We start from the raw sequence: 13,929 nt of genomic DNA on the forward strand, positions 1-13,929 counted from the left end.
ATTCAATATAATGACCTGGATAACTCACGTCTTAAATCGAGTTTAGCTCGACATGTTTCGGGCTAATCCGTAGCCCTTCGTCTTCGGAGCAACGCGACTCAGCAGTGCGCGTGTTGCAGCAGCCGCTGAGTCGCGTTGCTCCGAAGACGAAGGGCTACGGATTAGCCCGAAACATGTCGAGCTAAACTCGATTTAAGACGTGCGTTATCCGGGTCATTATATTTAATATGCTACCAGATGTTAGTTCTGCAGGGCTCTGTGAAGAACTGTGTTGATGTAAAAGAAAGTAAAATAAATATTGTTTTCATTCATTTATTCAAAGACAGGTTTTTCTGCATGAAAATGGAACTTAGCAGTTAATTGGCGCCCCTAAGCCTTATGTACTCGTAATAGGAGCTTATTGTTATTGAATATCTAATTTTATTGCAATTCGACTTTGTCGGCGAAAAGTAGGTACGAGTATATACAAGCGGTTTTAGGTAATTAATATGTTATCAATGATATCTAGCACGTAGCATGCTCTGATTATAAAGGTTAAAGGTCTGTTTCTTCACTGTATTTACTACATTTGTATTTCATCATCATCATCACATCAGCCGTAGGACATCCACTGTTGGACATAGGCCTTCCCCGTATTTGTATTTGATTATATTCGGACTTTCTGCTAAGGTGCTAAGGTATTATATGTTTCACTAGCCGTTACACGCGACTCCGTCCGCGCAAAATTCGTTTATCGCTATCCCGCGGGAACTATGCAATTTTCCGGGGTAAAAACTATCCTATGTTCTTCTCCGGGATTCAAACTATCTGTATACCGAATTTCATGTAAATCGGTTCAGCGGTTTAGACGTGATGAGGTAACAAACAAACAAATAAACAAACAGACTTACAAACTTTCGCATTTATTTTAATAGTGGGATGGGATTAAACGGAGACAGCGTCATTTATTTCTGTAACATTCTACGACGTGTAATAGAGCCATATTAGTTACGTTAGGTTCGTGGAAAAAAATGGCAAAGAAAAAAACAATTTGGCAATACATTTTCTAGCAAGGGGAAACCATTGTTTTGTATTAGGAGGAAAACTGACAATCATTTGAATGGGTACATTTCTACAAAATTTGTTACATTACAAGAACATGTTTTAGAAGGAAGGTCATTGGAATTTCCTGCGTAAATACTTGTAGAGCGACATCATCTAATCTAACTACATAGATTGCCAAAATATTACTCACCATGTAATTTTCCATTATCAGTAAATGGCTACTATTTTCAAACAAATTAGCTTAGCTATTGACATCATCTCATCATCATCATCATCATCCCAGCCTATATACGTCCCACTGCTGGGCACAGGCCTCCTCTCAGAGCAAGAGGGCTTGGGCCATAGTTCCCACGCGGGCCCAGTGCGGATTGGGAACTTCACACGCACCATTGAATTGCTTCGCAGGTTTGTGCAGGTTTCCTTACGATGTTTTCCTTCACCGCAAAGCTCGTGGTAAATTTCAAATGTAATTCCGCACATGAATTTCGAAAAAGAGGTGCTAGCCGGGGTTTGAACCCACGACCCTCTGTTTGAGAGGCGATAGGTCAAACCACTAGGCCACCACGGCTTACATCATCTCATCACCTCCGCCTATATTACGAGTATTGTACCATGATATTTTTTTATGTATTCATGTTGTTGTAGATGAATACCAATTGTGTTTTTTGACAAAGATTCCTTCGATTTTGATGTAATTTAATTTTTAATAACTATTTAATAGAATGTAATGCGCTTTGATGTAGGTAATTTAATTTAATAATAGTTAAACCAAAGTCAAAATTACTTACTTCCTCTTCTAGTTGATGCATTTCAAATTAAACATTTCTAGGTAGAAGAATAGTGTACGATGATTATCTCTTGATGTAGATTTTATAACGAAATGACTGAGTCATTGCAAATATTATCAAATGTGTATTGAAATTGCATCAGCTTGCTACTTACTGTAAATTGGAGAAAGAGTGGACCATTTTTGAAAAATAATAGGCACAGCTTAAAATGTTGTGTGGAGATTAAGATGTCATGTGTGCGTGCGTGCGTGCGTGCGTGTGTGTGTGTATGTGTGTGTACCTGGAGCTGTGGAATAACGCATTTGCTACTTTTATTCTGATATTTTCTTAATAGTTTAGTCTAGAGATATGATTTTCCATGGGTGTCCGTCATAAATCGTACCTAAATGGGGACCACGATGTGATTTTTCGGAATTCCCATGGAAAGTTATTGAAATCCCGGAATTATAAGCCTACTGCCAATGGCTTAGGAAAGCAAAGACGCGGGTAAAAAGCTAGTTGATTATTATACAATACAATACAAATATTCTTTTCACTTCTCGTGCTCGTAAAGTTTGTGTTTATGTTGGATCTAGGCGACATAAAATGATTTTTTATGCTCTAGTGCATAAAGTAAAATCTTTGTCTAAGACCAAGGCAATCAGGTGTTAACAGCCACAAACAAAAAAAAAAACTATATATTTTTTTGTAATCATTTTTATTTAGTATAAAACTTAAAATCAAGGAAATAAATCAATAAAATAAAATATTTATAATTATATTCTTGAAAAATAAAAGTTACCCAGTAAATGAACATGTTTCCACTGTTGTTATGTCATCTCGCAATCGAAGTGAAAAGCAGTGTAAAACTTGAGCATTTTATTTTTTTTATTTGACTTGATGGTAAACGAGCAAGTGGGTCACCTGTGGTAAGAGATTCACCAGCCCATTAGTGACCGCAATTACCAGGGGGATTGGTAGAATGCGTTGCAACCTAGGGCCAAAGATGGGATACCTCAGTGCCAGTAATTTCACCGGCTGCCCTTATTGTTGTCTAGTAGTTGAAATAAATTCTCTCAATGTACTAGAGGTGGCCCGACTAGAATTGGCGACTAAATATTATGAATATGATCATTGACAATTTTATATTGTTGGTTATAGCGGTCTTCTAGTAATTTATGAGCTTTTTTAATTGTATGCTTCTAATGGCAAGTTTTTATAAGATCTAACGGTTCACTCTTCAAATATGTGCGGAGATAGTAAAGCTTTTGAACTGAGTTTTAGTGATTGTATTCAAAGTTGAACAGGTTTATGAACGGAATATATTCTGTTGACTTACCACAAAACACGGGAACGTCTATAGTGGTAAACGAGTGGGCGCGTGTGTGGGGTGAGGCGGAGCGGCTGTCAGATTTACGGTTGATTCGCGAATACTAATTTCGCTGTTCAGCGTGGACAGCGCTTCAAAATATTTATCTTCGTATTCTTCCAGCTTTTCCTGGTCGTCAGGATCCAAACACAAGATGGATTTGTTAATTTGTTCGTATTCGTCAAACGCCGTCGTTGCACGTGATTTTAGCATATGCAATGCAATGTTGCGACGGGCGCAGACTTAATCATCTCATGGTCTAAGACTTTAATATGAAGACGAGTGATAGCGCCTTTGATGTATCCACGCGCTGCCACGAGATCCTTCAAGCCCTTGTGGGCCGTGCCTTGCTCCAGCCCCATCGCACACTCACGTTCACTTTTAAGCACACGAAACTACAAGGAACTTAATTAATTGCTTATTTAAATTTAAAAGGTTTTAAGTTTTAACACTGCGCAAGCGACGTGCGCACGCACGATGACACGATTGAATGAAAACAAAATGGCGTCCTCTCTTCCCCGACTCGCATGCGCTCAATATTGGCCGACCGACGATCGCTTCGTGTCGCTCGGTGACGGCGGGAAGCGGGAAAGTTCGGGCCTGGACACATGTCGCCGGTACGGTGCCGTCTACGGTGTCACGGCGCGGCGCCGTCAAACGGCGTCGTGCCGAAACACGGTGCCGCGTACGGTGCCGTACACGGCGCCGCGAACGGCGTCGTACCACGGCGCGGTGCCGTGTACGACGCCGTGTGTTAGTAACATAAAAACTTTTTTATTTGACCGAACGTAATTTGTTGCTGGCCATCAACAATGTGATTGTAGTTCTACTTTTTTAGATTAAAAATAAAATGGTTGCTTTTCTGTCATAAGAAAGTTAACACGCATTTTTATTTTACAAACTAATTTTAATGTTGTTATAAACACCGTGCACGGTGCATCGCTTGGTAGTTTAACTAGTTTACGTTTTGCTGCTGAACGCATAACACACAAGTAAATAGTGCATAAAAATGGCTGAAGATTATGATGTAGATTTTATAATTTCTTTAGTGGAAGCTCGTCCTGTTCTTTGGGACAAGACGAAGGAGGAGTATAAAAATAAAATTTTAAAAACAGAAGCTTGGAAAGACGTCTGCCAAAATATTGTTCCATCTTTCAACGAAAAGGATAAAAAAGAAAAAACAAAAATCGGTAAGTAAGACTATTTATATATATTTTTAGTATACTTATATTATTTTTTATAACTGAATTATAACGTGAATACAATAAATGTAAATGTGATGTCTTGAAATAATAGCCAGTTAGCATCGGTTATAATTTTCTTGATGTAGGTAGTTGTGATTTTTTAATATTTTATAGAGAGGCGGGTAAGAGAATTTGCGGGTAAGTGGCCATGCATTGTCACAGTTATATTTTGCTTAGTTGCCAACTAAGAGCACCGGCGTCACTGTTGAAATATTTACAGAATTCGTCTCGTATATTGACTGGATTTGTTAAGGAAACATTATCCGTTGTTTGTTGAATGTTTAATAGGGAGTCGTCAATGTATAACTCCTCTGACTTTCGTATTCCATCTCGATCTACAACAAAATTGTGTAGAATACAGCATGCTTTGATAATATCTGTCGCAAAATTATATTGAACATTTAAGGGTCGGTGAAATACACGCCATTTATTTGCGAAGATGCCGAAAGCACACTCGACATACCTTCTTGCTCGACTCAAACGATAGTTGAAAACTCTTTGTTCTAAGCTCAGGTGTTTTCCTGGATACGGACGCATTAGATTGTTCATTAACGGTAGGCCCTCATCAGCGATAAAAACATAGGGAACAGATTTTTCAAGCCCAGGTAAAGGCTCTGACGCTGGTACTGGCAGTCGATTTTGTAATAATAATTCGTATAGTTTTGTATTGTGAAAAATCGTGGAATCACATTCCTTTCCATACGATCCTATATCGACATATACAAATCTATATTTAGAATCCACCAATGCAAGCAAGACTATAGAATTATAGCCTTTGTAGTTGTAAAAAAGAGATCCACTGTGAGCAGGACAGCAAATTCGAATATGCTTCCCATCCAATGCCCCCATGCAATTGGGGAAATTAGTTTTTATGTCAAAATCTTTAGCTATTTGTTTCATTAGCTCTGTGGATATTTTCGGCATGCTTTCACTTAAAAGGATGTCCCATATAGCACGACAAACTTCTCGTACAATTTTCCCGATTGTAGTTTTTCCACGATAATCTGTGAATTCCATATCTCGAAATGAATTCCCCGTTGCCAAAAACCTGGAAAAGAAACATAAATAATTACACTTTACATTTTAGTTTTTTTTTATTTCAAACTTTTTTTTATTATGATTGTTACAGGTAATGAAATAGTAAAGAAATGGACCAATGTTAAAGATAATTTTACGAAATATATGAAGAAGGTGGAACTTTCAAAGAAATCTGGTGCTGGTGCCAAATATATAAAAGAATATCATTTGTACAAACAACTCATGTTTTTGTACAAAAATGCACCAAATTTAACTGACTCTAGTATAGAAGAAGAAGAAGTATCTCAAAATCAAAACACAAGATCACGATATCAACCCACAAGTACAGTTACGCGGAAACGAAAACCAAGTTGCGATGAATTTGAGAGAAAAATTGTTGAGACATTAGCCGCTCCAGAAAATCGCCATCTGTCATTTTTTAAAGCTATTTTGCCGTCTTTAAACAAGTTAAATGACCAGCAGACATTGATGTTTCAAAGTGGAGTTTTAAAGATTTTAACGGATTTTAATCCACCACCGTGCCCCTCATACAGTGGGTATCAGACATCAACATCCGATAGTAATTATTATCAAGCACAAGCTACCAACTATCAATCGACTTATAATTCATTCACGTCAAGCACAAATCGCCGCCGCGAAACATCACCAGATTTGGATCAGATTCTATCGAATTCCACAGATACACAAGAATCCGAATACGACTTCTCTTAAAACATGATCAATCACGAAAATTACTATTCCTTTGATAAAAATAAACAAATCAATGTATAACTAATTATTTTATTTCTTACCTTATAGTTAATCCAAGCATTTCCAAAGGCTCAACAGGTTTTCTGAATACGTATTGCTTTTGTATACGACTCGCTATCTTGGATAACAGTTCTTCAAAAGTTGATATGGACATTCTCAAATACTCGTAAAATTTGTCATCCCCACATATTTTCAGTGCTTCATATTTTCTCTTAAAATGACCTCCATCATGGTTCATTAAAGACATGTATGGATTCACCCAATATCTTCGTTTCTGTTTTTTCTTCATTCGTCGTCTTAGCAGTAGGAGCAGGAGAATACGTTTTTCTTGGTCCATGTCAAGGCAAAAACTGTATACTTGTATATATTTAAAACGACAATTGTTTTGTATATTTGAACCGATGGTTGTACTTGCGTGTTATGCGTTCAGCAGCAAAACGAAAACTAGTTAAACTACCAAGCGATGCACCGTGCACGGCGTCGTACCACGGCACCGCGCCGTGGTACGACGCCGTTCGCGGCGCCGTGTACGGCACCGTACGCGGCACCGTGTTTCGGCACGACGCCGTTTGACGGCGCCGCGCCGTGACACCGTAGACGGCACCGTACCGGCGACATGTGTCCAGGCCCTTCGTCCCAAGTTCGTCGGTACAGGTGTTGGTCACGTGATGCGGCTCGGCGATTTCTTCGAATTTGTTGTTTGTATGTAATTGTATGTATGTGTAGGTACGTACGGTACAGGTGTAATGTGCTGTAATCGTACTTTCTTCCTTTGTTCTTCAAATTCTAGCTACAGATAGATGATGTATGTTGCTGTAACAATGAGCTTCTCTTCTTCTAAAACTGTTGCTCTGTCTCGTGTTCTTATGTGTGCCTTCGTTGATTTTGCGTCGGCTCGATGCGCGTTGTTGACTGCTGCACGACCCGACGAACTTGCGGCTTCCAAAGTTATAATTCTCGGTTCGATTGACCATGTACAAGTTTGTGTTGCTTGTAGGTAGGGCTATGCGGTATTGGGCTTGATGGCAATACCGGTATTATTCCGGTATTCAAATTTTGAAAACCGGTATCCCGGTATTTCGGTAATTTTTCGGTATTTTCCAAATTTTCCCTTTATTTTTCTTTCTTTCTGTATAAGTCTGTTGTTTTGTTGAAATATTACCAATATACATGAAAAGCAATTAGTAAACTTCCCTTTTAATGAGCAAGTATTAAAATAAAAAACTTAAGTTGTTAATTGTTAACTAATACTTATTAATATGGAATTGGATTCTCTAATTCTTGGTTCCCAACCAAATTTTCGCATAATTTCTTTCGCTTGTACGAGGCTCATTAAATATCCAGTTCAAGCTTGTAAGGTCTCTACTGATGAAATCTTCGCTCCGCCCGGAACCAGCTCAGCTCCAAAACCCCGAGAGCTTTCAGCTCAAACTTCGAAACCATTTCGAATGCCTAGGTAGCGACGTGGACGATTACAACGACGGGTTTGTGGAAGCTGTCCATACGATCGGATCTAACTTCTTCAAAACCGCCCTACTAGAACCAATAAGCTCTCGCGCTCTGGCCTTAGGCTCATGGAGGTGAGGCGTGAGATGCTGCTACAGTCTTCTGGTGACGCTTAATTGTCGCTATCAGCAGTTCAATAGGCAGATCTCAAAATCTCTGAAGAGGCTATTGAGCGTATCAGAGGCTCTAAGGTGTTTACCAGGGATCTGTCTGTAAGTCAAAGCCGGTTAATGAAGTTGAAGACCGACGACGGCAGAATCATTTCATCCAAACCTGAGCTGTTGGGGAAAACGAGAGGTTTAATGGATAGCGACACGACAACCCGAACACCCGTCGAAAATCTAGCTAAAGACCCGAGGGCTAGATTAACCCGACACTATCACGAATACATCCCAGACGTCAGCCTGTACGAGATTAGTATGGCCCTCAAATAGCTTAAGAATGACAAAGCCCCGGGTGACGATGAAATTACAGCCGAACTCTTGAAGGCGGGTGGTAAACCAGTCCTTAAGGACCTCAAGACGCCGTTTAGTTCCGTCCTCCAGCAAGGGGGAACACCGAAAGCATGGAACAGAAGAAAGTGGTGGTGCTCATCTTCAAAAAGGTGATAACACCTTGCTGAAGAATTATAGACCCATCTCACTTCTGAGCCATGTTTACAAGCTGTTTTCAGGGTCATCACAAATCGTCTCGCAAGCAGGTTTGACGATTTCCAGCCTCCCGAACAAGCCGGCTTCCGGAAACCTATAGTACCGTAGACCACATGTACGTTGCGGCAGGTTATACAGAAGACCGAAGGGTATAACTTCCCCTTTGCCTTGCATTTGTGGACTACGAGAAAGCCTTCGATTCGATCGAGACTTGGGCTGTGATGCAGGTTCTCCAGCGGTGCAGTTGACTACCGGTATATCGGAGTGTTGAAGTGTCTAGTGTCTGTACAAAAACGCCACTATGTCCGTCCGATTACATGACCAGAGCACGAAGCCTATTCCTCTGCAGCGGGGAGTCAGACAAGGAGATGTGATCGCTCCGAAACTGTTCACCGTTGCATTGGAGGATGCTTTTAAGGTTCTGGACTGGAAAGGACGAGGCATCAACATTAATGGCGGGTACTTCACTCGCCTTCGATTCGCCGACGATATTGTAGTCATGGCTGAGACCATGGAAGACTTCAGTATAGGCTCGCCGACCTCAGCAGTTTCCGACCGAGTTGGCCTAAAAATGAACATGGGCAAGACGAAAGTCATGTCTAACTAATTTCCATGTTGTCCCAACTCCCGCAATAGTCGGGGGCTCTGCGCTCGAAGTTGTTGACGACTATGTATACCTGGGACAAACGGTCCAGTTAGGTAGGTCCAACTTCGAGAAAGCTTACACTACAAATAAACAAAGCAAACTTGTGCGCGGTAAATTTGAAATTTGAAAGTAGATTAAGAGGTAAGTAACTTCAAAAGCCATAAGTCTGAAGACAAGTTATTAAAAGTGCTTTCCTGTTTGAAATTAAAGTCGACTATTACTATTTTAAGCACAAGTCAAAATACCGAAAAACCGGTTTTGTAGATATTTAATACCGGTATTAAAAGAGGGGAAAAAATGTCCGGTATCCGGTTTTTCGGTAATACCGAATACCGGTATCCATGCCCTACTTGTAGGGTATTATTTATAATTAGCGGACTGTAAACACTTTAAAACACCGGTTCTTTAGATAAAAGCAAGTTTATTGCAAAGACACACTTAATTATTAATTACACAGTTACACACGCTCGAATGGCTGATAGAGAAGGGAAGAAGTGGGGCGGCCACATAGCCCATAGACAATAAAAAATTATAAAAAGGTAAAAAAATACTCTATGTTAGCAGTGTTGCCAACACTATTCTACCAGTATGTTTTATAAAAATATCGAACTTGTTTTCAAATGTTTTTACAGCATCTATCGCTCTTGTTACAACTTTCTCTTTTTTAACTATTCTTATGTCTTTTTTGTTCTATTTGTCATAATATCTTCTTTTTCGTATTCCAAGCCCAAAACCAAAACTCTTTGGACTGTCACTTTTATATTCTTGCAGCCCTCACAGTTTCGTAAGAGACACTGGGGGTTATTACTGTCACAGCAAATGCTTTCAAAAGTTTTGTTGTATTTCATATTCTATTATTTTAGATTTTAGAAGAGCAGATGCCAATAGCTTAAAATTTTCGTGAATCACACAAAGACATGTGTTTCGGGGTCTTCGAGACGCTGGCAATATCCAAAACGGTTTTAAGCTACAGAAAGTAGCGTAAGACATCCTGTATTTATACGTAGAAACGAATTTATTGTGGATATTTTTTAGACAATCGTTCAGGTACCGAATCTGTACCTTCGCTCCCTGTTTCTTTACAAACTCTTTCTTCAAATCAAATCTTTCTTCAATTAAAATCAATCACATCTTTCTTCCTCTTACTAGCTGTAACGAATTTGAAATTTTTGTGTCTCCTACGAAACATTTGTTTCAGTCGTATTTGTGATGTTTTGTTAACAGCCAACGATTTTAAATGTGGCTTCAAAATGTTTGCGACAGTGTTCTTTATTTTTCTAGAACCTATGTCTTTGTACGAATGTAAAATACCCTTGCAAAGCGAAGATTCTTGAATGTTCGTTGCATTATGTGGATCTGAGGAATCATGTACCGATCGGGCTTGCAGAGGCAGAATGTGTTTATTATTTTGGAATGAACAGGCCGGCTCCTGAACAGGCGAAGATCTTAAATTCTTTTCTTGTTGCCTTGATAACTGTTTCCGATACATATCATTCAATTTCTTAACTGATTGTAATTGAAATCTTAAGGATTCGATCTCCTTATCTTTCTTATACCTCATTTTGCGAATTAACTTCTGAGCACGAGGAGATACGCTAGCGCTTGAATCTGGTGAGCTCATTGGGCTGTTGCATGCTAGTGGCGTCTGTGGTATATTCGATATGGAACACCCAGGAATATTTTCAGGCTCCTCTTGATTTAAATTCTCCATATTGGGCTGAGCTATCTCGTCTAAATCGCTGTCTGGAGGACTATTACCATCTATATAGCGTTGTATACCTTTTTTTTTTCTTGTCTTCGCTGATATGCCTTTTTGGATTCATCTCTCCACTTTTTTCTTAGAGCTCTTTGAGCTCTTAGGGTAAATCGTGTATGTTCACTACTTTTCCTTCCTGTTTTCGACGCTCATACTTTTCTTTATTTTTTCGTTTATACTCCGCATATAATTCAGGATTTCTCATAATTTTTTCATATCTCTTCTTTTCATTTTCCCTTTTACGTGCTAACAGCTCTTCTCTGGTCTTTTTATTATTCGGTTTTCCCATTTTGCCCCTAAAATATCATAAATTATTTATTAGTTATTCTAAACATATATTTTTTAAGTTTTTTTTAGTTATGCTCTTATTCACAAAAGCATAATGGTATAACATGAATTGTATTAGTTATACTGTGATACCTCAACACAAGACGACTTATTCCCTAATTGCGACTGTTCTATGGTTACAACAATATTTATCTACCCTAGTTATGCCTTTATATACTATTATGTCCACTTTGTTTGGGAACAACACAAGTTGTCTTATTTGTAAAAAAAAATAGTGTAGACGTGTCTTTAGGACGGATGTTTTTTTTAGTTAAAAGCACTTGTACTTGCACCTTTAGATTTATAAAAATTGCAGATAAGTAGAAATATTGCCTTTAGAAAAAGCGAGTTTATGCCCTAGCGCAATCGAAAAAACTGGGTGAGAGGATAGCTAGAGATATGTCCTTTTCTCACAATATATAATAAAAACATAGGGACATACATAAGTCGTCTTATCCCCTTTTCACTGGAGGCACTGATTTATTATAATTATTATTGTAATGACGACTCCACCCAAACAAAAATTATTACTTCCAATCAACCCGAATAGCGAATTCGTAAATGCCACTCAAAATTATTTATTACTTTAACTTGCCAAGAGTCACTTTAATGTACATGTAAGTCTCTTTAGCCTGCCAATAGTCACGTTAACCTGTACATTGATTACAAGTGAAAGTGACACAGGTTACAGTGAAAAGTAGTATACTAGACGATTACTTAAAAACTATTAATAATATGAATGCCCCACTTTCAGTGTAACCAGGTATAGTATATAGAACATTTAATTAGATAAGTAAAAATCGTCCCATCCAATATCATCAAATAATCGAGACAAGTTAAAGTTAACATACCTGTTACAAACTCCCGATTCCCGCCTTCAATCACTTATCACCACAATACATTTGAACCGCCGCGAACGCTCTGCACGGCGGATAGATGGATACTGACGGAATGTTTTGCCCAATTTATGGTCACAAAAGATTATCTCTGTGTGAGTGAGACGCTGTACTGTGAACACCAGATAACAGTGAAAATATCGCTGGACAAATTTCGGGCGTGGATATTGTTGTTTTAAAATGATATATAAAATCCGTGCATATATTTTTAATAAAGTTATATTTCTGTTATCATAAAGCGCTATATTTGTTCAACATAAAATCGTATACGAATAAATACAGAACTAAAACTCGAAGAGTGTCGCGTTTGGACAAGACAGGTTACAGTAAAAACAGGCACTAGTTATCTATTTTTTTTTATTAAACTGATAAATTGAAATTTAATAAAAAGGCCAGGCCTTTGTGTATTCGATTGGGGTTTACCTGTGAACATTTTTATTTTTTCTGAAAACGACAAATTGCGCATACTTTCTACTCAAAAACTAAATGACAGGTTGAGGTGCCACTATTTTTGGAACTGCCCTCCTGATTAATTCAATTGGCAAATAATATATTTCCACCGATTTTTGGTAATCCCGGTCATCGCTTTAGGTTTTATTTCCAGCTTGTGGCCATCCGAAATGTTGAACAACGCGGGAGTGTACTGAGAGGTCACTGAGTGGCTACTACGAACTTGAGGACCAAGACCACTCGCTCTGTTCCTTTCGTTCGCACACCATTCGACAGTAGCGTCAATGGTAGGTAATTTACGAAATCCGAACCCTAATTTGTTTGACTCATGCGTGTTTAAGTGATTTGGATTAATGTCTAAGTTAGAATACACCCCCCCCCCCCCCCCACCCCCCCTTTATGCAGTCTTTCATCGTCGTTTTTGTTCGTATTGCTCATATTATTGTTGGACATTGTATGGTCTCACAATGTTTATTGACTTTACAATACATGATAGGCTTTAATATATTTTTTGTATATAGCAACTTTTTGTTAGCTCTATGTTTATCCATAGACTCTGGCCTCTCTTCTCTTTCCGCTGTCATGTTGGGACGACATACTTTTCGTGTGTAATGATTAATATTAAACTTATTATTGTACCGCTTTTATTCTGTGCAATAAAGTAATACAATACAGCAAGTGAGTTATTCTTCGTTGCGCTGGCTCTCCATTGAAGTTCAGCTGCTCGCCTGCAGACACCCACTTGGACGATCAAACGTGCTCCTCTTAACAGGTTGGGCCAGGTAATCGAAATAAATCGCCGTCGCAATTTGCGAAGTGCCTGATATTTATGCGCAGATTGCTCAGCAAGAATGTCCGATTCCGGCGATGCTAATATTCCTCCGCCGGCGGCATTGTCGACGTCAACTAACCAGCAGGCTGTATTGTGCTTGGAGCATCTGGTGCTGTGGAGAAGCTTGAAGGCGCAACTAACTATCACAGCTGGAAATTTACGCTTAAATGGTTTTTAAACTGGAAGGTCTGTGGGATTTGATAGAAGGAAAGATGTCATCGCAGGCTTAGATGTTCGCGCGACCAACGTGCGCTGGCTCGCTTATGCTTATCTATTAAACCATCTCTTTATCAGTATGTGCGTGAGGCTAAAACCGCTTCTGAAGCATGGGGAAAATTAGCTGATGTCTTCGAAGATCGCGGTCTATACCGGCGAGTTCTTCTCTTGAGACAACTTCACAGAATTAACTTCAACGATTTTAATTCAATGTCAGAGTACATAGAAAAAGTGATGTCACTCGTTCACCAATTAGCTGACATCGGGAAAACAATTGAAGATGAAGAAATAGCTGAGATCCTGCTTAGCGGCTTAGGAGTATGATTCGTTGGTGTCGAACCTTGAAACACTGTGTATTTCATCCAATCTTCAAGAAATGGTGAGAAGTAGACTGCTTCAGGAAGCTCAAAGAAAAAATGGGTCTAATGAAACCTTAAG

At 39.0% G+C, this 13,929-nt stretch overlaps 2 protein-coding genes across 2 annotated transcripts in view; both read left to right on the forward strand.

Annotated features, from left to right (window-relative positions):
* The window catches only part of Cht7 (chitinase 7), a 150,316-nt gene that overhangs the window by 108,468 nt on the left and 27,919 nt on the right, over positions 1 to 13,929 (forward strand). The gene's annotated exons all lie outside the window — the stretch shown is intronic.
* On the forward strand, positions 4,186 to 5,674 carry LOC141428849 (uncharacterized; the record flags this gene model as incomplete). The annotated part of the gene is given in 2 exon segments (XM_074088884.1): positions 4,186 to 4,370; positions 5,554 to 5,674. Coding segments are annotated over 2 exon segments (302 nt in total), but the record flags the coding sequence as incomplete, so codon positions are not given.

Source organism: Choristoneura fumiferana, chromosome 6 (assembly GCF_025370935.1).
Source record: "Choristoneura fumiferana chromosome 6, NRCan_CFum_1, whole genome shotgun sequence".
Lineage (NCBI taxonomy): Eukaryota > Metazoa > Arthropoda > Insecta > Lepidoptera > Tortricidae > Choristoneura > Choristoneura fumiferana.